General features: G+C 37.7%; 2 protein-coding genes and 1 long non-coding RNA gene across 3 annotated transcripts; 1 reads left to right on the top strand and 2 right to left on the bottom strand.

The window, feature by feature from the left end:
* Positions 1-1294: 1294 nt before the first annotated feature.
* Positions 1295-2203, bottom strand: LOC130927061 (putative gustatory receptor clone PTE03). Its single transcript, XM_057852565.1, has one exon. It carries the CDS (start codon positions 2201-2203, stop codon positions 1295-1297), a length of 909 nt encoding a protein of 302 aa, XP_057708548.1.
* Positions 2204-5130: 2927 nt separating this feature from the next.
* On the top strand, positions 5131-10159 carry LOC130927042 (uncharacterized). Its single transcript, XR_009066341.1, has 3 exons — positions 5131-5351; positions 6428-6546; positions 7795-10159. It is a non-coding gene; the product is annotated as an uncharacterized LOC130927042 (long non-coding RNA).
* A 205-nt stretch (positions 10160-10364) lies between these two features.
* Positions 10365-12040, bottom strand: LOC130927040 (olfactory receptor 13D1-like). Its single transcript, XM_057852519.1, has 2 exons — positions 11792-12040; positions 10365-11691 (listed from the first exon to the last, which is right to left on the bottom strand). The coding sequence occupies exon 2, from the start codon at positions 11678-11680 to the stop codon at positions 10802-10804; it is 879 nt and encodes a 292-aa protein (XP_057708502.1). The 5' UTR covers positions 11681-11691; positions 11792-12040; the 3' UTR covers positions 10365-10801.
* Positions 12041-24875: the final 12835 nt, after the last annotated feature.

Below are 24875 nucleotides of genomic sequence, written 5' to 3'. Positions count from 1 at the left end.
ATTATATAAGCTGCACACAGACTACTTTTCATTGTGTCATTTTGTCAGTGTTGTCCCATGAAAAGATATACTTAAATATCTGCAGAAATGCGCGGGGTGTATTCACTTTTGGTGACAGGGAACTCATCTCACTTCAATAATCAGCAGTTTGATACAGAATATTTACCAAGAAAGATTAAATTTAAAGTTTGCTCTTTGAACCTACCATTCACTCATTGGCTAGAGAGGTAGATTTGTGTCTTTATTATTCAATCCAAAAAAATGTTGCTTCAATCGAAAAGAAGTTGCTTCAATCAAAATAAAAAGTTGCTTCAATCAATATATAGTTTTTCAAACAAGAAAAGTCACTTCTATGGAAGCCCATTCCCGCCACAAAAAAATGTGTTTGAATGCAAAAAAAAATTTGAGACTCAAAAAAAAAAGCATTTGACAACTTTTTCTTTCAATTACTATAATTTATTTATTTATTTATTTTTGATTCAAGTAAAGTTTTTTTTTTTTTTTTTCTTTTGATTGAAACAACTTTTTTGATTGAAGTAATGTTTTGCGTTTGGGCTACATTTTGGCTAGGACATTTGTGGCGTTATTAGTCAATCAAAAGTAAGTTGCTTCAAACAAACAAAAAATATTTACAAAACAAATCACTTCAATAAAAAAAAAAATATATATATATATATAATATATATACCTATATATATATATATATATAAATTGAATGTGAAAAAAATATTTGAGACTCAAAAATTTGCATTTGAACAATTTTTCATTGAAAATGTTTTCATTGATTAAAGCAATGCTTTTTGTATTTTGGCCATATTATGGGTAGGACATTTGTGTCTAAATCATTTAATCCCTCCAAAAATTGCTTCAATCCAAAAAAAAAAATTTTAATCAGGGACAAAATTCATTTGCAAAAATTGAATTGTCTTCCCCCAAAAAATTAAAATAATATATATTATTTTTTATTGAAATGCAAAAAGTTTTGCACTCACTTTTTTTTTTTTTTTTTTTTGATTGAATCATTTTGACACAAATGTTGCACTTCTCTATTGGTCAGACATGTTTGAGTGACAAGTAGTTACACCAATGGCATATTTCTGAAAAGCTTGAAGCAGGAATCAAGGCCACCACTCGTCGGGCCAACCCGAGCCGTCATCTCTAGCACGAGCCGAAAATAACGCGCCATTGACGGCTCTTGACGTCCAATCCATTTCGACTGGGATGGGAAGACTGGCATTGAACCTTCTTTGCCAATCGGAATGGATTGGATGTTAAGTGCCGTATACTCACAAAATTAGAGCATCCTGAAGATATTTCTGCGTATACCGGACAGCTTCAAACCATACAACAAAGGGTTGAGAAGTGGCGGAATCACAACAAACTCCAGAGATAAGATTATAGGTACAACGGGGTTCATTTCATCCACGTCGTACCTGCTCAAGGAGATATCACAAAATATCGCAATAGAATAAATGACAAATGAGACAACGTGCGGCAAACAACTCTGAAATACTCTCCTTTTGAAAGTCGCCGAGCGTTTCCAGGTGACACTTATAATGCGTGTGTATGTGAAAAGGACGAAAACCAACGGGAGAAAAACGGTACTGATGGTTATGAACATGCCCACAATATTGTTGACCACTGTGGGCACGCATGACAGTTTAACCACATTCCAATTGGCGCAGAACACCTTTTGGATCTCGTTGCCACACAAGGGTAACGGAGCGGAAAGGGAGATGATGATGATGAGGAAGAAGACTAGCAAAACCCACGCCAGGGTGACAAGGGTCAAGGCCTTTTTCACCGTCATCCTGGTGTGGTAGTGAAGCGGGTGGCACACGGCTAGGTAGCGGTCGTAGGCCATGAGACACAGCATGGTCATCTCGTGGCCCGCATATGAGTAGATGATGTAAATCTGCGTGAAACAGGCGGCACGTGAAATAAGGTGAACGTTGGACGATAGGTCCAACAGAAAGCGGGGGAAGAAGCCCATGGAGCCGTACAGGGCATTCAAGGACAAGCTAGCGACGAATATGTACATGGGCTCGTGAAGGGTTTTTTCACGCCAGATAGTCAGCACAACGGCACTGTTGGCGCACACGATGAAGATGTAGAGAAGGAGGCATGTGACCAACGCAGGGTAGCGGTACGAGTCAATGTTGACAAACATGGTGAGGTTAAAGTAAGGACTTGTGTTGTACATCCCTGCATATCCTCTCATGACCCATAGTAAGGTGTTATAACATCTGTGAACAGAGAAAAGGGAATATTTCATGACCTTCAACAACCTCAGGCAACACTGCAATAAAATGTATATGGCAGAAAACAGACAAGGCTGAAAAAGCAGTTTCTGCTCTTGCACCCCCGTTTGAAATAAACTGCTGTATTTTAAGCCAAAAGAACTGTTGTGTTTGATTGATCAATACGTCTATATGCTGCCATAGCAGATTCATGGTGCATCAAGCCCCCGAACTATTTTGAATGTGTCCATTTTACCCTGGAAACCCCTGTTTACAGACGTCGCCCAACCGCTTTTGTTTCAACCTAGTTATAAAAAGAAAGTAAGTAATCATATTTATTATTCAAAATGTCTGTCATTTTTAGTTTAGAATCATGAATTAATGTCTAATGCTTAGTTTAAAAAAACGACTTTAAAAAATTATTAACGCGCATATTTTAAACTTTTAAACAAATTACGTCAAAAAATGACTGTCTGTAAATAAGTCACAGTTTTCTACCTCATAACTATCGCTTAATTTTATTTTTTTTGTTACTGTTGCATTTCCCCCAATATTTTAGGTGATAAATAATCGATCCAAACAAAGAAGAATTGGGGAAAAATGCGTTTAAAAGGATAAATTTATGAAAATGAATGAATGAATGACCACTCCTAGATATCTGTGATTTTGGCATCGCGACCCTTGTTACATTACCATGTTTCACCCATAAAATCCCCCAATTCCGGCTGTGGCCATTCACAGCTGTGTCTTGACACTTGGTGATACATGTTACATGGAGTTTTTGGATCGAAAAGAGGTAAGCACGCGATAATATCTTGTTAAAATCATGGCGTCTTGAATTATGCTCTTGCGTGTTCTCACCTCCTGTTAGGTTTTTTTTTTTTTTTTTTTTTTTTTTTTAAATGCCCCCCTGTTCAAATTTTTACTTCCCGTGGAAAATGGAGATTTTAAGCTTCCCAATGACGTATCACACATGCATATAGGACAATTTTTAAATTTGGCCAAATTTGGGGTCTCACAGCAGAAATTCAAGTCACATGAGTGTTTTCTGCCATATATATGTGTGTAAAAGACATTGATATGTGGGTTCAAGAACTGTTTAGAAAACTAATGCAATAAAACAACATCATACTAAGCTAAAGGTAGCTTTTTATTACCAACACAGCTCATTTTAGATGGACTAAAAGTAACTTTTTATTAACAACACAGCTAATCTTAGATGGATTGACGCAAAGGTGTACACATGTGCTTCGGTCCGATCGTCTGAGAGATACACATTTCAAATGCCATGACAATGACAATGCCATGTTGAGATAGTGTCGCTTAAACTAGTAAACCAGTGTGAATACTACACCGCGGTGCATTATAAAGGGCAAAATACAACACTGGAGACCTTGGACAACTTAATATTTTGTCAAGCAAAAATGGAAAAGACCTACAACCTGCTTAAGCCTATAAAGTTTCAACAATTATTTAGTATCCTGACTTCCAAAACACTTATGTGCTGCTAAAACGAGTGAATATTTTCAACAACAACAAAAATCAACGTTATCAATTTGAACATAAAATATCACATCTTTCTAGTTAATTAAATTATATATCGGTTCAAACTAGAAACTGCAATTTCTAAAGAAATTACATGAGGCTTTGCAAATAAATGTGTTCATTGTAGCTGTTTTTTTTTTGTTTGTTTGTTTTTTTTTGACACAATTTAAATGGAATCATTCAGCTTATGGAAGACCAGTAGTGCAAAAATTAAATGAATAAATACACAAGTAAATAAATGATTAAAGGTGTCATTAAAATGCTTCTGTTTCTATATTTATTTATTTCAATATTTATTTCAACATTGGTTTATTTATTTATATATTTCAATTTATATTAATTTATTTTAATTTTCATTTATTTTTTTCACTTCTTAATTCATTTATTTTAATTCATTAATTTTAATGTTATTTTTTAATTCAATATTTATTTTTTTCCACTTTTATTTATTTTGATTTTTATTTAATCAGTTCAACATTTATTTCATTTTTATTTATTTATTTCAACATGTATGTATTTATTCCAATATACATTTATTTATTTCAACATTTATTTATGTATTTATTTCAACATTTATATATTTATTTTAATTTTTATTTATTTCATTATTTATTTATTGATTTAATGATGCGGTTCGAACTAGAAACTGCAATTGCTGGAGAAATCACCAAGGGGATTTGCAAATTAATGTGTTCATTGTAGCTTTTTTTTTTTTTTTTTTTTTTTTAAATATTTTTTTAAACACAACTTGAATTGAATCATTTAGCTTATGGAGGACCAGGAGTGCAAAAATTTTTAAAAATAAATACACAATTAAATAAATTATTAAATGTGTCATCAAAATGCCTCTATTTCAAAATTTATTTATTTATTTTGATATTTATTTCAACATTTATTTATGTATCTATTTCAATATCTATGTATTTCATTTTGTTTATCTCAATTTTCATTTTTTTCTCCACTTTTTATTTATTTATTTTTTAAATTTGTTTCAATAATTTTTTTCCACTTTTATTTATTCATTTCAATTTATATTTTTTCATAAAATTTTTCATTTTTATTTATTTATTTAAATATTTATTTATTCATTTAAACATTTGTATGTTTAGTTCAATTTTTATTTTATTTATTTCAACATTAATTTCACTTTTTATTTATTTCATTCTTGCACTTTTGTTTCCCATGTTTAGCTTGCGTGCAACCAAGGAACTGCGTCTCAACTTCAAAATAAAAGCTAATCTCAAACGTAAAATGAGGCATTCGTGTCCTCGGGTCGGTTTGGTTGGAAGCTTTTGTTCTGAAGTTGGCCAGCAGCACGTTTCCTGTAGAAATTTGTACAATCGTTAACTTGCGACGACTTGAACACCTGAAAAGTGGTGACAACAATTCAACGCCTTTATGAAATCATGTTCAAAAGCAAATTCTAAACAGTTAAAACATTGATTTATCATAATTTAGTTTATTTCCACTTTCAGAAACCTCCCATATCGTGACATTAATTAGGAATTATCGTCAAACCACGTCGAAGTTGTATCATTCACCTGCCCTACAGCCGGAAATCCAAACGTAAGTTCACGAATTTATTTTTCTTTGAACTTTTCTCAGTCGTCTTACGTTAATTCTTTTGTTTGTTTGTTTGTTTGTTTTTTGTTATTTTGTTTTTTGTCTTTGTTTATTTTCAAACACTTGTGGAGTTACTACAATGTGCCGAGTGTCCATACTGTTTTAGCATAAATGCCATGAAGCCATATTGAATATATTGGCTATATCCAGGGTAAAAATTCGCTCATGTTCGTTTCATTCCTGTAACTCAAATGAGAAATGTCAGTACAATGAAACAGTGATTTATAGTATTAAAGCTGACACACATGACACGGTGCAGTACATATTTCTGTGCATTGCCACACACATTTAGGTGTGTTTTAACTTTTTTCATTGCCATTGACTATTATAGACGTTCAGTCATTTGGCTCCGTTCATCGTTCTGCTGTGATCATAAAATTAGTCTGTCACTAGTAAACGTCCAGTCCAACTGGGAGGGTTGAGTTACAACATGCAAAGGACACCAATTTGATGCCATTTTTTGTTAAATAAACATTTATTCCATTTTCATTTGCATGTCATTTAAATAAAAGGTAACACAAAAACATTGGCAGGCATTTTGTCAATTATCACAAACCTGATGTCTGAATGCATAAGAAAACAACAACAACAAAACACCTTTGTCTCCCTAGTTCTCTGGTTCACTCCCTCTGGTGTTCTCAACTTGCTCGTCTTGATGTAACTCAACATCAACATCTGGCTCTGATTCATATGCGCCTCATTGCTATGCATCTTGCTATGCACAGAAAACACAAGCAGACAACACAAATGCAGGCGAGCAAGGAGAGCTTCGAGTGCACACAAGCAGCTTTCTCTCCCAACTAGTTTCCATGTTTATATTTTTGGGAAGTAATAAAACAAAAGTGAGCTCTTCCATGAAATTGCTCTTCATTTACAAAGTCCTGAAAGGTAATTTGCCATTATTCATTAGAACTTTGTCAAACTATTCATTATTATTATTCATATTCAATAATAAAAATACATAAGACTGAAGTTGGTGCACTCATGTATCAATATCTTGATCCCTTCTTCTGTTCAAGGTCTAATGTGAGCTGGAGCATAGCCCAGGTGACTTTAGGTGAAAGTCAGACTAAACACTGGACTGGTCGCATGTCATGGAGTACCATCACTGAACCTTTGCTGCACGCACCAAAGTCAGGTGAGTGTTTAACCAAACCTTCATTGACTCCAAGGTCTGCTGCATACTTTTGGAACACATTTACAAATATTACCATGTTCCATTTCAATGTGATCAAAACCTATCTAGCTGCCAAATGCCTTTAACAGGGTATAATCTGTTGTCGTTTTCATGCACCTGACATTGAAACAGAGATCTTGCCTCCAATAAGAGCTTGGATAAAAAGTGAAAAAACTGAAATACAAGGATAAAATCACAACACATTAATTTCCTAGTACGTATACTTACTAAGTCGTGTCGTCATGCTGGTCGACTGCGCACATTGAGACACTCATCATGAGTGCACGCATCTTTTAATGCCGCTGTCTTGCACTCTTGGGGCTTTACTGGAGTGGCAGGAAGTAACAAAGTACAAATACTTTGCTTGTGTACTCCTCTTTAGATATTTGGAAGTGTCCGTACTAGTGTAGCACCGATATCGATTTTTGATATTCTGACAGTATGATAACCTTAAGCCAAAATATATCGGTTTCACAGTATCAAGGTATTGCAATTACAGCTTTAAAATGTGTTACGTTGAGATATCTGGGTTTTAACAAAAAAACAAACAAAAAAAACATCGAACAGGATTTTTATTTTTCAAAACATATTAGCAAATTGGAACATAAATATAATGCTAAGCTAAAATAAGTTATAAAAATAACAAATGATTCTAAATAAAATTAAAATAAATGCAGTCCTTTAGGTAAGCCTAAACACACAGCTCATCATTATTACCATTAGAACAAAAATAATTATTTTCCATAAAAAGCAGGGGTGTATGACTCGTATCATGTTTACATTATACACACACTCCCTTTCTCAACAAAGACAGCTGTCAGAGAGAAAAAAAAAACCATCAGGTTTTACCACCACTACACACACTAAACACGCTGGCGTTAGCTGTCGTAGCTGGTGGGAAACGTTCATGACAGTGTTTATTAACCTTTAATTTTGTATTAATGCAAAATCATATTGGAGGTATTCGGCAGCCACCGTCCACAAACATGTTTTACATGTCGGTTGGCCTCGAGGCCGTGGCCGTTTGGAATTTTTCTGTAGCCAAATTATTCCCATACCAGTGATTTCGTTTTCGTTTTCTTCGATGGGGGAAAAAGCCAGGCAATGAGGTTATTTTGGGTCATTTAAGGTCATTCATCTGATCTTCAGTTACTTCCTGTTGATTTTGGGGTATTTTATGAGTCACTTCTGGTTTATTTTGTGTTACAGAACAGGAAGTGACCTGGGAATCACCCCAACGAATAGGCAATGACTCAAACTCAACAGGAAACTACCTGCAAATGCCCTAAAATGAACCGCAAGTGACCTGTAAATGCCCTGAAAATCGGACAGAATGACTGCGAATGCTCTGGTTTCGAATGAACAACCGTTCCCAGTCTAAATGGATTGGGCGTCATGCACCATAAATGCAGCCTTAGAGTTCACTTAGACACAATTATGGTGGAAGATTTTGGTAGCAACTTGTTGTTTCCTTTTTATCTAATTATTTTTTTAGACATTGACACCTTTTTAAAATGATATCTCGATTCTTGGCAGGAGCATATCGATAACCTTTTGGGATACAAAGTATCACGATATATCACCATTTCAATATTTTGTTACACCCCTAGTCAAAACTGACAGAGTGGAATCACAGACAAAGAGCTTTTTTCGTTGAAAATTCTTGTAATTATAAATGGTTAAATCCCTGAATTCTTTATAGATATAGACATAAAACAGTCTCGATTCTTGGTTAAAAGCAAAAAAAAACGTGCAGTAAGCATTTATTTTACGTAAATATGTCAAAGGACAATGCTAGTCTGTTAGTGAGCGTAGCTAGCGGCCGCCTGATGTAAACAGCTTTTATGGTGAAAATTCTTGTGAATAAATGCTTAAATCCCCTAATTCTTCATACATATGGACATCAAACAGTTTTGAGTCATGGTTAAAGGCAAAACAAAACATGCAGTAAGCATTTATTTTACGTAAATATGTCGAAGTACAATGCTAGTCTGTTAGTGATTGTAGCTAGCGGCCGCTTGATGTAAACAGAGCTTTTCTGGTGAAAATTCTTGTGAATAAATGCTTCAATCCCTGAATTCTGTATAGATTCTTGGTCAAAAGAGTAAAAAAAAAAAAAAAAAGCAGTAAGCATTTATTTTTACGGCTGTCAAAATTATCGCGTTAACGGGCGGTAATTAATTTTTTAAATTAATCACATTAAAATATTTGACGCAATTAACGCACATGCCCCGCTCAAACAGATTAAAATGACACCACAGAGTCATGTGCACTTGTTACTTGTGTTTTTTGGAGTTTTGTCGCCCTCTGCTGGCGCTCTGGTGCGACTGCTTTTATGACCATGAGAATTGTGTAATTGTTGACATCAACAATGGCGACGTACTAGTTTTTTTTTTTTTTTGATTGAAAATTTTACAAATTTTATTAAAACGAAAACATTAAGAGGGGTTTTAATATCAAATGTCTATAACTTGTACTAACATTTATCTTTTATGAACTACAAGTCTTTCTATCCATGGATAGCTTTAACAGAATGTTAATGTTAATGCCATCTTGTTGATTTATTGTTATAATAAACAAATACAGTACTTATGTACAGTATGTTGAATGTATATATCAGTCTTGTATCTTATCTTTCCATTCCAACAATAATTTACAGGAAAAATATGGCGTATTTTATAGATGGTTGGAATTGCGATTAATTACGATTAATTTTTAAGCTGTGATTAACTTGATTAAAAATTTTAATCGTTTGACAGCCCTATTTTGCGTAAATATTGCGAACTTTGATGCCAATGCCATAGCAGCTAATTTCTCCCATTTATTTTTTTCACGTTTCAAAATGAATGCATGGTACGAAAAATATAATAATCACATTGAATCCTCGAAGAAATCACTCCTGAGACAATCCTTCCTGTTTGTGCGCATACATCTTTCGTACTTTCATCCTAAATCCGGCGTTGAATGCTGCATGTGTTGCTGCGGCTGACTGCGAATAACTGAAGCAGATTGTGGGATGCCTGGCCCCCTGCTTGAAGGCGTTGCGCAGTGGCTGGCCGAATTGACCCGTCAATACAATTATGAAGTCTATGACTTAGCAATGACTATTCAATACATTTGGACTTTTCTCAAGCTATTTTATAGAAGAAATCAATTGTTTTATGTATTTTTTTTGTATGAAAAATGTTCAACACTGTTATAAGTGCAGTTTAGTCAGCTGTCTCACTTCAAAAAGCATGTTTTAAATACTGTTTTGGCCCAGGCAGGTTTTGGGGGCGCTTGAGAAAATAAGGATTTGATGTGAAGTTGTTAAGTGTCCACTTTGAATAAACGAGTTTTTAATTGTTCACTCTTCATTGAAATATACTTTTAACAGCATGGCATTTTAAGATTTTAATCTTACTGTTTTCCTTTGGTTAACTTTATAATACACTACTACAGCAATATAAAATATCTGTGAGGTACACTTATCTTTTGAAACTTATTGATATAATGTACCGTACATATTTGATGTATACTTTTTTTTAGATTTATATCATGTATATGATACAGATTTTTTATGATGGAAAGTCATACGCACCGTGTGTGTTTGTGTGGGTGTGTGGGTGTATATATATCTTTTACTTCATTCCTTCGTAATCTTGTTAAAAAATTACTCTCTAATATAATGTGGTCAATGAATGTTTAAAATAATATAAGTGCTTTTTTGTCCTCTTTAGATTGAGGTTTTGAGTGTCCTGAAAGGCACATAGAAATAAAATTTATAATTATTATTTTGTGTCCTCTTTTACAGTTAGATGAGGAAAGGTTTTGATCATGAGTCTAATGACAAAACACATATAAAATGCCCTGGAGATTAACTGACATTTACATTGCTCAAATGTAAGCTTAACATGTTTAAATGCTGAAAACCGTCAGGTATAGTTTTTGTACATTATCAGTAATCATTTGTACGTTGAGAAACAGTGAACACCAACTGCAAATAATTCCTGAAATTGGTATTTTTATTTAGTTATTTATTTTACAGATAAGGGAACGGCATATGAAGTGGTTATCTACCTTTGAGATATGATGTTTTTGTAGATGGAATTGCAAATGAAAATAGGTAGAGTTAAGAAAATTGTCTTTTTACCCGACTAATGTATAAAACAGCATTTAAAAGCTCACAACACTCTTAATTGTTAATTCATATACAATACATCTTCATTCAACTTCCTCAAAAGCCTTTTTTTCTTTTAAAACATTGTAAAATATTGTTGCGGACCTTGGAAAGTATGAGGCCGTAAATAATGGGATTGAGCAATGGCGGCATGGTGAGAATTTGGACAGCCATGAAATTCCTGAGACTCTTAGGCATGGACGTGGTGCCGTAGCGAGCGTACATGAGGTCAAAGAGCAAAGCTATTGTGATGTTTATCAAACACAACAAATGTGGCACACACGTCTGCATGAACTTCTTTTTCCCTTCTTTTGACTTGAAAGCTATTTTAACCAGATGCACGTAGGAGTACATGATAAAAAGGTCGTGTCCACAGGAAATTAAAATAGAAATGAATCCCACGGTGCTGTTGATTGTTATTTGATTGCAGGACAGTTGAAGAAGAGACCAGTTATCACAGTAGAGTTTTTCAATAAAGGAACCGCACAGTTGCAGTTTGGAGGTCATGATTACCACTGTTCCCTGGGAGAGCAAAGGCAAAACCCTGGAGAAGGCCACCAAGAACATCACCCTACGTTTGGTCATAATGGAGTGATACTCCAGCGGTCGGCCTATAGCCACGTAGCGATCATAAGCCATCACTGCTAAAATGGCGATTTCCGATGCCCCATAAGAATAGATGACAAAAACCTGCAACAGACAGCCAACATAAGAAATAACATGACTCGTAGACAACAGATCATAAAGGAATTTGGGGAAAAATGCAACAGTTCCATAAAGGCCATTAAAGCATAGATTACACAAAAACAAGTACATGGGTTCGTGGAGTCTTTTATCCCATATGATGGTAACAATAAGAACACCATTGACGAGTAAAATGGCCGCATAACACAACGAGGTGACGCCGAACAGAATCGCTCGGAGCTTCTGGGTCATGTGACTCAGTCCTGTTAAGTGAATAAAGGTAAATGCAGTTGCGTTAGACATTGTTTATCCAGTTCTCACTTCAGCCCCTGCTTGGTTTCTCCATCTTCTCCGCTTCCTTACTTGGTGGACAGGGTGAGGGGGATGAAGATGTCCCCACTTGTCAAATAGGGCCCTTCCTTTTATGCTTTGCTGAGCACTGCAACGAGCCAATCCACAGACAGCACTTGTTCACTCAGGGAATTAGATCTATTCTTGTTTTTTTACAAAAAGAAATAAGTTATTTGTGGCTCTCAGATAAAAAAGGTGTGCTTCTCTTTAAGATGATTCTGTCGTTTATCACTGTTTTGGTCTGTAATCTCTTATCACGCGTGTCCCATCTCAAGAGGCAGTGATCTGGATCAAGGCAAAAACAAAGACTTTGTTGACCAGAGTCAGTAATGAAATTTGCTCAAGTTCAAATTCTCCAAAGATTTTACTGCTACCGATGCCTTTAAAAACCAACAAATCCCAATTTGGACGGACAGTAATTTGATCAGGCTTGACAAGTTATTTGATAAAATAGGTCATGTCCTTAAAATTGTCGTCTACAACAAGACATCATGACCCCAGCACACAGAACAGTGTGTAGCTGGAGAAGAAAACGATTCCATTTTGTTGAATTTGAACATGTCCTCTTTGTCACAGTGAAATGTCAATTAATGCAATAAAAAATGTATATAGTTAGTATTAATGTTGCATTGATACCGATACTGGGTACTGATACGGCACTAAAATCGGTATCGGGGAAATACGATTGATTTTACATGCCTACGCTTTGCAATTTCTACTTTTTGAAACCTAGTTTCAAACCGCTGTTCATCCTACTCAAGACGGCCGCCAGATACGCACACCACCGTAGAAAAAAAGGTGATGATAGACTTTGAATCGTGTGGCTTCCAGTCATCATTGTGCTGTGAATTTCTTTCATTTTATCTAGAGCTGTCCTGACTAGTCGACGTAGTTGACGTCATCGATGACGTAAATGCGTTGACGAGCACAACATCCTGTTGACGGTTAATGAAGGGTTAAAAATATATATATGTGGAAAGTTGAGAATGTTGGACGCGCTGTATGCAAGTGGGGAAAGCGGCACAAAGCCAGAAAAGCCCCCCGAGTGGCCAAAACATTGACTTATTTCAGCGGATCAAAGGAGGGTACACTGTTGTGTCCTGTCTCTTCAATACCAAGCTTGGTTGCGCGTCGGTCGTGAATGAAGACCTAAAGCGCCGTCACCCAGTTGTAATTTTGGAAGATGACTGGAGACAACAAGCTGGCAGATCGTAAGTTCATCTAACTAACGACATGTTTTATTGAAGTTGCTAAGCCTGTCGCGATATGCAATAAGTCCATTTATCGTACGGTAAATAAAAATGAGGGCGGTCATTTTCACGGCTGCGTTTTATCGCTGCATGCGTGCGTGCTTACATATGTGCATGCGTGTTGATGGCATATGAGGTACCAGTTCCTCTCACAGATGTTTATTGGTCATCAACATGCTGTAGAATTAAAGTTCTTACGTACAAAATAAGGACACACATCTATATTAAACACTGTAAATGTTAGCATTGCTACATTGAGGCTAATGGGGGGAAAAAGACAACCTACTTTAGCCTGCTGTAAAACATTGGCAGTCTTCTCCAAAACGCAAACATGCGGTTAAAAGGTGACACTTCAAACATGAAAAATCAATGGTTAACAATATTTGCAAACGAAAAAAAATGGAGGGAAAAAAATCTCTTACTGACACCACATGCAATGACGAAAATTGCTTTTTTGCGGAGTGTAAAGCTTAAAGCGCATGTTACACGAAAAAGCATGTTTATTTCATAATACACACAGTATTTTATGCTCCTGAATGATATGGACCGCTTGGATGTGTGTGGAAGCGATCGCTATATTTATTTAGTTTTTTTAATGCCGCGCCATGAAAATGAGTGATTTCCGGCTTCGGTCTTGCATTGAGGAGGAGGGCGTTGTGACGTGTACGGGTGAAGGCGTCCTCTTCACTAAACAGCCGTACTGTTGTGTATGAGGACCAGAGGTTGCGCTACACTTTTTCGTTGTCTGTCATTTTGACTGACAGGGTCATAAAAATCCGGTCATAATCTATTTTTACCAGTCACTTAAATTTTTTAAATGATGTTAATGACATTGTGGTGACCCTTTGTTTGGCATAATTCACGTTCCGTACTTGTGTGTCCATTTGGCTGAGCGCGTTACCGGCTACGACACAGTCACGTGACAGAGACATTTAAGAGCCGCGCGCGTTCCGGCGTGAATAGAGAGTTCACAGAGAGCAGCAGAGCTTCAGCGGTTGGACACAGCAATTCGAGCTAACAAGACTCTTAACATTGCATACCGCTTCAACAGTATTTAGTAGTGATGGCCAAATGAAGCTTCATTGTGCTTCATTTACTCAATGGCGCCATCAAGTGGTCTACAACAGGGGTCACCAACCTATTCCACTAAGGCCTACTGTGGGTGCAGGATTTCATTCTTACCGAACAAGATGACAACACTTTTTCCCCAATCTGGTGTTTTACAAGTGCAATCAGTTGATTGCAGTCAGGTGTGGCTTGTTTTAGCAGAAGCCTCATTGGTTCAACTGTCTCTGCTGGATCAGCTGGAACAAAAACCAGGACCCACAGTGGGCCTTGAGGACTGGGTTGGAGACCCCTGGTCTACAAGCCCAAGTGGTCAACATTGTTAAGAATTCAATGGTTATTTGATTATGACAAAGATATGAATGTGCTTATGTTAGTAATTTAGTATGTGAACAAAATACAACAAGTGCTAAGGATAATTTGTTATTCATTTTTGTTGAGAAATAATAGCTTTGCCACAGTGGCTGGCTACACTAATGGATTGTTCATTCTGTTGATGTTTGGTTCAGATAGGTTCACACACTCACATTTATATTAATGTAGTTCTTCTCCCTTACCTTATTGAAAGCAATCAAATGAAAATGTTCCCATACAGGGGAGGGTCGCTTTTTTTGCGCAGTTTCCATCGCAAGCAAAGGACATGGCTCGAAAAAAGATTGCACTGGTTGCACTGTTGCGCACAGATCATGCAACAAGTACAGGAGCCCGAAATGCACAAAATGTGAGATAACAGGCGATCGCCATTGCGTTTTGCAACCAATTTATACCGTAGTCTGTAGCCTACTGTGTTTGCAATGCGCGCCGAACGTCGGATCACTTCTGAAGCGTTCATTAGATTCAACCGGCCGGTGAGGCTTCTCACGACATAATTTCCGGGTTCTGCCGAAATGACGTGCGCCACGCTACAAGCTTCGTGGAAACACTCCTCCCATTACTCGACACAAGCTCCGGAACCTCGGCCCATTTCGTCCCATCACGAGTATTTAGTTTTCATTCAAATTAATATTCTGTCCGAACAAGCTTAACAGAGAATCCACACCCTGCCATCACACATCAAGCAGAAGAATATGTAACTTTTTCTCCGCAGTGACAAAAACAGCTGACTGTGGCCCAGGTCGGTATGGAACAATGAAATTAATAGTTCACCTGCTGTGGCCTGAACGCAGTCTTCCTCCTGGTGCGCATGGACTTGAATTGCGTGCCCGCTTGTGCAGTCCCTGTTTTTTCACCTCTTTTATCAACACCATCGTCGTTTTGGGGCTTTTTGAAGAAACTTCGGACACTCAGTTGCCTTGACATTTTTCAGAGTAAAGCCAAAGACGTCATGCATCAAGAGAGACAATAGCTAATTAATTTGCCCACTGGCCACCCTGTGGTCTGGGGTGTGAATTGCAACCTGTCAAAATGACGGATGGACTTCCGTTTTTTCCGTCACCGTTTTAAAAAATCGGTCAACGACGGAAAATATTCGGTTAACGCGACCCCTGATGAGGACTAAGGATTTAGCTGATTTTGCGGATTAATACGTTTATTTTTCGCATCACGCCAGCCAAACGGCTACAGAAAAATCTTGCTTCATGAGGGAGAGGCTTGTGCGCCTTTTTGGAGGTTCAAAAGGTTCCCATTCACCGTGGATATTGGCCAAAACAAGCCCTACTACTGTGGGACCGTTGGACTTACGAGGAAGTGAGTAAACATCTTGTTTTGTATTATGTCAAATACGAATACAGCGATTACAAAGTAAACACTACAAACTTTATTTAAATGAAGGACTACTTATGTTTGATCATTGATAGGCATATAAAAAGCTCTCCTCATGCACATTAGCTGCACGTTAGCTGCGCAACAACTGCAGCTGCCCTCCTCCGAGGAACGAACTGTAAATTGCTCTCCGCCGGGCGGTTTGCCGATCCGCGAGAACAATCGACAACCCAGTCGTCATGTCAAATAATCCGGGCTAGTTATGTGTGATTTTCCGCTTCGAAGACTTTGAAACATCACTCGGTTCGGGTTAGCATGTCGGCTAGCTGTCACGCCTTTTGGTTTGTTTACATTCTCCGAAGCTGGGGAAGGGAAATGACATATGCCCGATTTAGGTCTCATAAAATATCGTTCGGGGGGTGCGACAGTCAAGGTGAAGTCGACAGTTTTGATCATTATGGAGTAATTTTGCCATGTCGTCCTGAATAAGTGCATTTTTATTATTTCATATTCCATTTAGCACAAGACTTATTTGTCATGACCATGCCATTTATTTAGCAATTGGGGAAAATACTTGGATAAAAAGAATATCCTGTAAAAATATTGAAGTAAAGAGACAGAAACAATGACATTTTGCAGCTCTCTTCGTCGCGTTTTCCTCGTTGTGAATAGTTCCCCCTCGACGGGCCGACTGGTCCTTCTCAAGCCATTTATTTAGCTATTGGGGAAAAATACTTGGATAAAAAGAATATCCTGTAAAAATATTGGAGTAGAGAGACTGAAACAATGACATTTAGCGGCTCTCTTCGTCGCGTTTTCCTCGTTCTGAATAATTCCCCCTCAATGGGCTGAATAGTAAAACCGATGAGCCCAGTCTCCCGCTGACGTCATCCACCTGTTGGGGACACTAGAGCCCTATAATGGTAGGCGTGGCTAACTGGCAGATTAAAAGACTAATTTCTCGTCATCTGCGCTTTGCCAAATTGTTGTATATAGTCAAATCGTCTCAAAATATGATTCTAATTCACATAATAATGCTATTTAAGACTTTTTTTCTCCTGTTGTATGCTCTTTAAGGGTTAGCGGTTTAGCGGACGAATTGTTCATTTGCTGCCAGCCCTCTAACTTCAAATGGTTTGGATGTCTAGCACCATCAATTACAGACAATGAGTTAAGAAGTTTTGACCAAGCCATGAAAAGCTATTACTCTATTCTATAGTAAAGTGAGTGTGCAATAATTTAGTATTAAATTCATATGTTTTATTTTTAAAAAGTAGTATCGGTACAGTATCGACATTAGCCGATACAACACAGCAGGGTGTCGGAATTGGCATTTGGAACCAAAAAATGGTATGGTTCCAATGTTATCACTCCAATGAGTCGAATGGGTTAAGTGCAATTCCAAATTTTTTATTTCCATAGTATTTAACTCATTGCCTGGCTTTGACAGCGTTAGACATCCAGTTAATGTAAACTCTTAGGTCTAAATGTGAATGCTCATCATTCAGTGCCATTGACGGTGCGTTACGTCTAATTAATTTTGACTTGGAGAGGGCGAATGAACATTCTTTCATGCGCCCCTCCAAGTTTAAATGCATTGGACGCCTTGTAACTATTCTGTCAGTTTCCAGTCCATTTGGAGACCTAATAACATTCTTTAATCCTGATGAAACTTCTTTCTTGAAGAATATAATTATTCTTTATTCGGGGGAAGTGCAGTCTTTTTTTTTTCTATACTCCTTTGTTGTCACAGTGATGTATGGAGTGACTGTGGACACTTGTTTGTGTGACAGCTCCACTTGGGGACATGTGGTCCCAGAGCTTCCGCTGACAGTCGACTGATGTCCTGGGGATAGTGGACGCATGACCCTGAGGTTTAATCATCATGTTTACATCGTGTATGTTGCTGCTGACTGTGTCATAACATCATAACAAATGGGAATTACATCAGCTAATAATCTTCCTTATCAATACTGGGAAAAACATGTTTGTCTCAAATGGTCATGTTTTGGTCTGTGTCTCTTAAGAGAAATCATACCCTTTTATTAATGGCTATGTGACAAAAACAATAGCAAACAGACATAGGAGCCTCTGTTGCCATTTTGTTTTGTGTATATTATTGTGTACATTCGTTGAACGTAGTTTTGCAAGAATATTATTTTTCTGTTGTAAACTTTAATGAAATATTTTTTAATCAATTTTGTACTGCGCTGAAAGGTTAAAAATGTGGTGTAGCAGACTGCCTCACTGCTTTTGATCACTATCTAACCATGTAGGCATCGCTAACCAATGCCAATTATAAAACAAAAAAAAAGAAAGAATTTGACATTAGTGCTGTCATGATAAAAATTACTAAAAAATTGCCTATGACAGCTGAACATTACTTTATCAGATTTTTTGGGTATAATCATATCGACATGAACATATACAGCCAGCCGTCCCAGTTTAAATTAATTGGATGTTTATCGTTGTCAGCGACAGGCAATGAGTTAATCATGTCCTCCAAGCGGAAAGAATCTTGTTTAATACAGTGGGGAGAACAAGTATTTGATACACTGCCGATTTTGCTGGTTATCCCACTTGCAAAGCATGTAGAGGTCTGTAATTTGTATCCTAAGTTCTCTTCAACTGTGAGGGACAGAATCTAATACAAAAAAAACAGAAAATCACGTTGTATGATTTTTAAATAATAAATTTGCATTTCATTGCATGAAATAAGTATTTGATACATCACAAAAATCGAACTTAATATTTGGTACAGAAACCTTTGTTTGCTATTATAGATACCAAACGTCTCCTGTAGTCCTTGACAAGGTTTGCACACACTGCAGCAGGGATTTTGGCCCACTCCTCCATGCAGATCTTCTCCAGAGCCTTCAGGTTTCGGGGCTGCTGCTGGGCAACACGGACTTTCAGCTCCCTCCATAGATTTTCTATCGGGTTCAGATCTGGTGATTGGCTAGGCCACTCCAGGACCTTAAGATGCTTCTTACGGAGCCACTCTTTAGTTGCCTTGGCTGTGTGCTTTGGGTCGTTGTCATGCTGGAAGACCCAGCCACGACCCATCTTCAGGGCTCTCACTGAAGGAAGGAGGTTTTCAGCCAATATCTGGCGATACATAGCCCATCCATCCTCTCCTCAATATGGTGCAGTCATCTTGTACCCTTGGCAGAGAAGCAGCCCCAAAAAATGATGTTTCCTCCTCCATGTTTCACGGTTGGGATGGTGTTCTTGGGGTTGTACTCATCCTTCTTTTTCCTCCAAACACAACGAGCCGCGTTTAGACCAAAAAGTTCAATTTTGGTCTCATCCAACCACATGACCTTCTCCCATTGCTCCTCTGGATCATCCAGATGGTCAGTGGCAAACTTCAGACGTGTCTGGACATGCACTGGCTTCAGCAGCGGGACCTTGCGTGCGCTGTAGGATTTTAATCCATGACAGCGTAATGTGTTTCCGATGGTTTTCTTCGAGACTGTGGTTCCAGCTCTCTTCAGGTCATTGACCAGGTCTTGCCGTGTAGTTCTGGGCTGATCCCTCACCTTCCTCATGATCAGTGATGCCCCACAAGGTGAGATCTTGCATGGAGCCCCAGAACAAGGCAGATTGACCGTCAACTTGAACTTCTTCTATTTTCTAATAATCGCTCCAACAGTTGTTACCTTCTCACCAAGCTGCTTGCTTATTTTCCTGTAGCCCATCCCAGCCTTGTGCAGGTCTATTACTTTATCTCTGATGTCCTTGAACAGCTCTTTGGTCTTGGCCATTGTGGAGAGGTTGGAGTTTGTTTGTTTGAGCATGTGAACAGGTGTCTTTTATACAGGTAACAAGTTCAAACAGGTGCAGTTACTTCCGGTAATGAGTGGAGAACAGGAGGGGTTCTTAAAAAAGAACTAAGAGCCGAAATATTTACTAGTTGGTAATGTATCAAATACATATTTCATGCAGTTAAATACAAATGTATTATTTAAAAATTATACAATGTGATTTTCTGGATTTTTGTATTAGATTCCGTCCCTCACAGTTGAAGAGGACTTATGATACAAATTACAGACCTGTACATGGCTTGCAAGTGGGAAAACCAGCAAAATTGGCAGTGTATCAAATACTTCTTCTCCCCACTGTAATTATGAAAAACAGAGAATTTCATTTTTCTGATGTGTATTATTGGAGATAAACGTAAATAACAACCAATATTTCCTGGAAACATTTTATCAATGCCGGTACTATTTTAGCCAATCAAATGCGAGTTTCCCTGATTGCCAGCCCTTCCTGATGATTTCATTAATACCCATTATCACATGCACATGTGCTCGAGTCTATCAGGGTGTATGTGTGTGGGTATAACTGATATAACAAATGGCTATGCCCATAAGCAGTATCATTTTTTTGTGTTTAATTATAATTTTGTCCGTTGTTAGATGTCAAAGAAATTCACAATTTGCATACTTGACCAATTGGCTGCCATTTATGGTGACAAACATCCAATTCATTTGAAGTGGGAGGGTTGGCAGTGAAGTGGATTGAATGTCTACCAGTGAAACTAATTTCAATTCACAGCAGAAGGATGAAAATAGACACATGATTTACATGTATCACCGTCGATAAGAGCCAGTAAGTTAAATAATTTGAATCTTATATGTTAGTTGCACAGTTTTTTGAGTGTTATGCTGAAGTTGTCTCGGGTTTGGAATGTGGCTTCTCCACACTGCATGTTTCAGTTCTCAAGAGTCCAGAATTGAATCTGATTGAGATGCGGCATAACCTTATAAAGACCATTCATGCTGAAAAACCCTCCAGTGTTGCTGAATTAAAGCAATTTTGCTAGGAAGAGTGACCCGAAATAGCTCCACAGAGAAATCATTATCACGCTTGATTAAAGTTGTTGCTGAGGGTGGCGTGGCCCAACCAGTTATTAGATTTAGGGGGCACTTACTTTTTTTTTTTTAAACAAGGGAAGGAACCTTTGAATAGTTTTTTCGCTTGGTGAATGAAATCACTGTTCAAAAACTGCATTTTATACTTCCTGGGGTTTATTTTCATTTGTTTGATGATTGTAAACATAAGTTGTGATTCTGTCTTTATTAAGGGCGTATTCACACCTGCCCTGTTTGGTCGGACCAAACCAAAAAAGTTGAGTGGTGTGAGTACAAACCGGCAAACTCTGGTGTGGACAAAACAGCCGGTCTGAGACCTTGCCGGAGAGGTGGTCTCTGTTCGCTTTTCAAGCGGACCGTGGTGAGGTTCGCTAAAGGTGTGAAAGCGAACGCTCCGTGGTCCAGTCTATAGCTTAAATCCCATAGCCTTTTGCACCTAACAGGCTTCCATAGCCAGAAAATTTGGTTTGGTTAGCATCACAGTCTGTGGTTAGCAGTATGCCGGCTATAATGAGACTGGGTTCAACGTGGAGCAAATAGGAGCAGAATGTCTACTGTCCTACTAAAATGAACATGGCATCAGAGGCCTCTGATGCTCAAAATTTCCCACGAATGTTAATAATTGGATAAAACAAATCAGTATGAGAACGTTTGCGGTACTCGGGAGCTCTTTGATTGTTTACTTCCTTATTTTAGCACGTTACCCCGCACAGACCGTTTTTGCCCAATGATTGAACAATTTTTGCACATGCGTAGGTTTGTTGTCAAATCCTGGGTCGCTTGCCCAAATTGCAATGTGAAAAGGAACCACATCAAAAAAGTCCAAATCAAATGTGTTTTGGTTCGGACCAAAGAAACCGAACTATGGACTTTCGTGGTGTGAATTCTCCATGTCTAAGGGCGCTTTCACACTAGCACTGTGGGTCTCAGTCCGCTTGAAGCGCACCGTTTTGCTTGCGAATGCAACCGGAGCAGGGCCCGCTTTTGCGACTTTAAGTGCAGGCCAGATCAACAATGTCAAGATGACAGATGATTAGCCATGGCCAAATCTTGTTGTGCTGCGCTAAGCAGTTGCATTTGATACACAGAATTGGGTTCTACTGCGGCGGTTGTGTTTTGCATGCTGTTGCTGAATGTACCGTGTGACAGTGGCATATACAGGCGGAGCCTCTTGTTGTGGCCGTTTCGTGAATCTCGCTCTCCTGGATGTGGCTTGGGGTACCACACGGTTCCCTTTCGTGGTTTAATTTTCCCTATGTATTTTCTATATACTCCAGTTCGCTCGGCATTGAGTCAGGAGGGAGTGACCCCGCCTTGCTATGCTATGCTTTGCTATGCTATGCTATGCTATGCTATGCTATGCCTTAGTCATGGAGACTTAGGGCGCTTTCACACTAGCACCGTTTGGTCCTTTTTAAACAGACTAGAGTTCTTTTTCTCAGATAGTCCGCTTCGTTTTGTAAATGTGAACGCGCATCCGAACTCTAGTTTGGACCAAGCAAACGAACTCTGGTCCTCTCAAAAATCGTAGGTCTCGTTCCGCTTTAAGCGCACCTTGTTTCGCTTTAGAATGCAACCGGAGTCAGGTGCGCTTATGCTACATTGCAGTGCATCGTTTGAGAGGGATGGACGAATGCAAAACAACTTGTGTCGATATACTGTCTTCGTCTTTCAAAAACAGCTATCAGTTAGGAAGCGATGATAATCGTTTTATGGTGATTATGATTGTTTGGTAATATTTCATTGCCTTTTGAAATCCAATCTTGATCAAATCAACAGCCCGAACAACACTTGAACCCGGCATTAGATGTTTCTATGTAGTTTAGCTTAGCTCAATTGTAGGAATAATGATATCCCAGACCATCAAAATTCGCTTCTATCATTGAATAGAATAGAACTTTATTGTCATTGTCAGCAACGAATGAAAATGGTCGACAACGAAATTTGATGTGGCACTCCAGTATAAAAATATGTGTTTAATTAAATAAAATAAATGAATAGGAAAATATATACTCTAGGGCTATTAGTGGGTAATTTTAGCTTGCATAGACTGTTTCTATCATTGCAAATCAATTATCGCATTAAGACAAGTTACGTATTGCAAACCAATGATAGCATTAATTAATGATCGCATTGGGTTCCTCCCTTGGAGGGGTTATTTCATCTTCTTAAATTGTCCAATCAGTGAGTGCGCCTTTTGTCCACGTGATGCTACTCGGAAAGTTCAGTCGGCGGAGTTTGAATACTGAACCTTTTCAATAAATCATTTGCAAGTGTTGTTGCGAGGTAGCTCTCCAACCAGACCCTGGTCCTCTTGGTTTAGCATGAAAGTGCCCAAGATATATTATAAATTTCTGGCATTTGATCTCGTGCAGGGGTGTCAAAGTCATTGTTGTCGCGGGCCACATTTTAGTTGTGGTTTCCTTCAGAAAGCCATATATACAGTGATCCCTCGCTACTTCGGGCTTCAAACTTCGCTCCCTCAGTCCATCGTGGATATTTTTTTAATTAGATAAAAATAAATGGAGTATTTTATTTGTTGTCCCAATCCGATCATGCAGTCTTTCACTCTTGCTTCTGCCGCTTTTCTTGGTTCGGCAGTGTACTGGAATTGCTTATTAAAGTTAACGATGATTGACAGACGTTTTGGTTTGATCTTGCCAGGGATGCTTGAAAGCCGAAACTTCAAAGCGCCGCATGTGTCAATCATCGTGAAACTTGTTAAACAGTTGCTGTGGCAACTCCTTGTGTGTAAGTGAGCAGCTTGAGTGGATTTAAATGGACTCACTCAATGAAGCATTCCGTAAAGACATGCATTTTTATAATTTATTCTTGTTTAGAAATAATTTGGTGGGTTTAAAACTTATAATTAATACATTTGTTTGAAGTGCTTAAAAACCATTTATCAAAATATATATACACATAAACATTTTTTAAAATTATACTTTGGGGGGAAAAAGTGAAAAAACCTGTCTTATATGAATCTCTTTCCAATACTAAATCTGAATATAGTAAAGACATTGAACACACAAGCAAAACAAAACAAAAAAAAAATTTGGGGTGGGGGGCGCTACTTCGCGGTTTTTCACCTATTACCGCGGATTCTGGTCCCCATTAAGTGTGGAAAATGAGGGATCACTGTATTTGCCAACCAGGGCTGCCACGATTACTCTACTAATCCTTTTTAAATGTATTGACAACTATTTTCATTACTAGTTCAGTGTCCAGACATCATTCACCTGAAATTGCCCAAATTCTTTTAAACCATTTTTTAAAAATGTATTTACATATTTTTGATTATCAGAAAAGTGAAAAATTAAAAAGAAAATACAAAATAAAAAGTGACAACAGAAAATATTGAGTATTTTAAAATTCATTTAAAAAGTTTATATTTTTAAATTTGTCATAGATTTTTTAAAATATAAAGCAAAACAATAAAATGACGAAAAAACGTAAATATTTTTTGAATGAAAAAAATAGAAACTAAATATTTACAGATTTTTATCATTTCTGATATTTCATTGAAAGACTACAAAAAATGTATTTAGCAAGAAACACAAATTCAATGCATATTATTTTTATTATTTATATTTTTATTTTCTCAGGCCACGCAAAATGATGTTGCAGGTAGGATCCGGCCCCAGGGCCTTGAGTTTGACACCTGTGATCTAATCGAACAAGTGTTTGATTACCTTCCAACCAGCAAAAATTCTGACTCCCTTTATGCAACCCTAACACACACACATCAGTCATGTCTCTTTAAAAAAACGCTCGTAATCTCAAAGGGTCATGTTTAAATCTTCCATTCTAAACATTATTGGCACAGCAATAAAGAATTGATGGATGTGTCCATGTACTGTACTGTAAATCTTGAATGAAAACCCTTGCCAGAAGACTGAAAATTCCTCGTGGTCTGATCTTCGACTATGAGCCAAAAAATACTGCCAAAGACGAGGTTTTTCCAAAGCAAGTAAAAATATAAAAATAAAACATTGATAGCATGGTCTGTAGGCCTGTGAAAAACATCTGTGGACTGGCTAAACATTGGAATAGCCAAGCGACAACCTTAAAACCTGATGGATTTGGAGCAAGATCAGTAACTCCTTGACTTAAAACTAGAACACATGTCTGGAGCTTTTTGGCAAGTCACATCAGCACTGTTTACAGAGCTTCCTTTTTGGCACTCATGTTCCTTCCAGTTGC

The sequence above is a fragment of the Corythoichthys intestinalis genome, chromosome 12, assembly GCF_030265065.1.
Source record: "Corythoichthys intestinalis isolate RoL2023-P3 chromosome 12, ASM3026506v1, whole genome shotgun sequence".
NCBI classification, from domain to species: domain Eukaryota; kingdom Metazoa; phylum Chordata; class Actinopteri; order Syngnathiformes; family Syngnathidae; genus Corythoichthys; species Corythoichthys intestinalis.
The sequence above is the reverse complement of the archived record's forward strand: the minus strand, read 5'-3'. Positions and strand labels throughout refer to the sequence as shown.

Bases quoted from the DNA above. Each gene is read 5' to 3' on its own strand.
- LOC130927061 (XM_057852565.1), bottom strand. From the start codon at position 2,203: ATGTACAACACAAGTCCTTACTTTAACCTCACCATGTTTGTCAACATT.
- LOC130927040 (XM_057852519.1), bottom strand. From the start codon at position 11,680: ATGACCCAGAAGCTCCGAGCGATTCTGTTCGGCGTCACCTCGTTGTGT.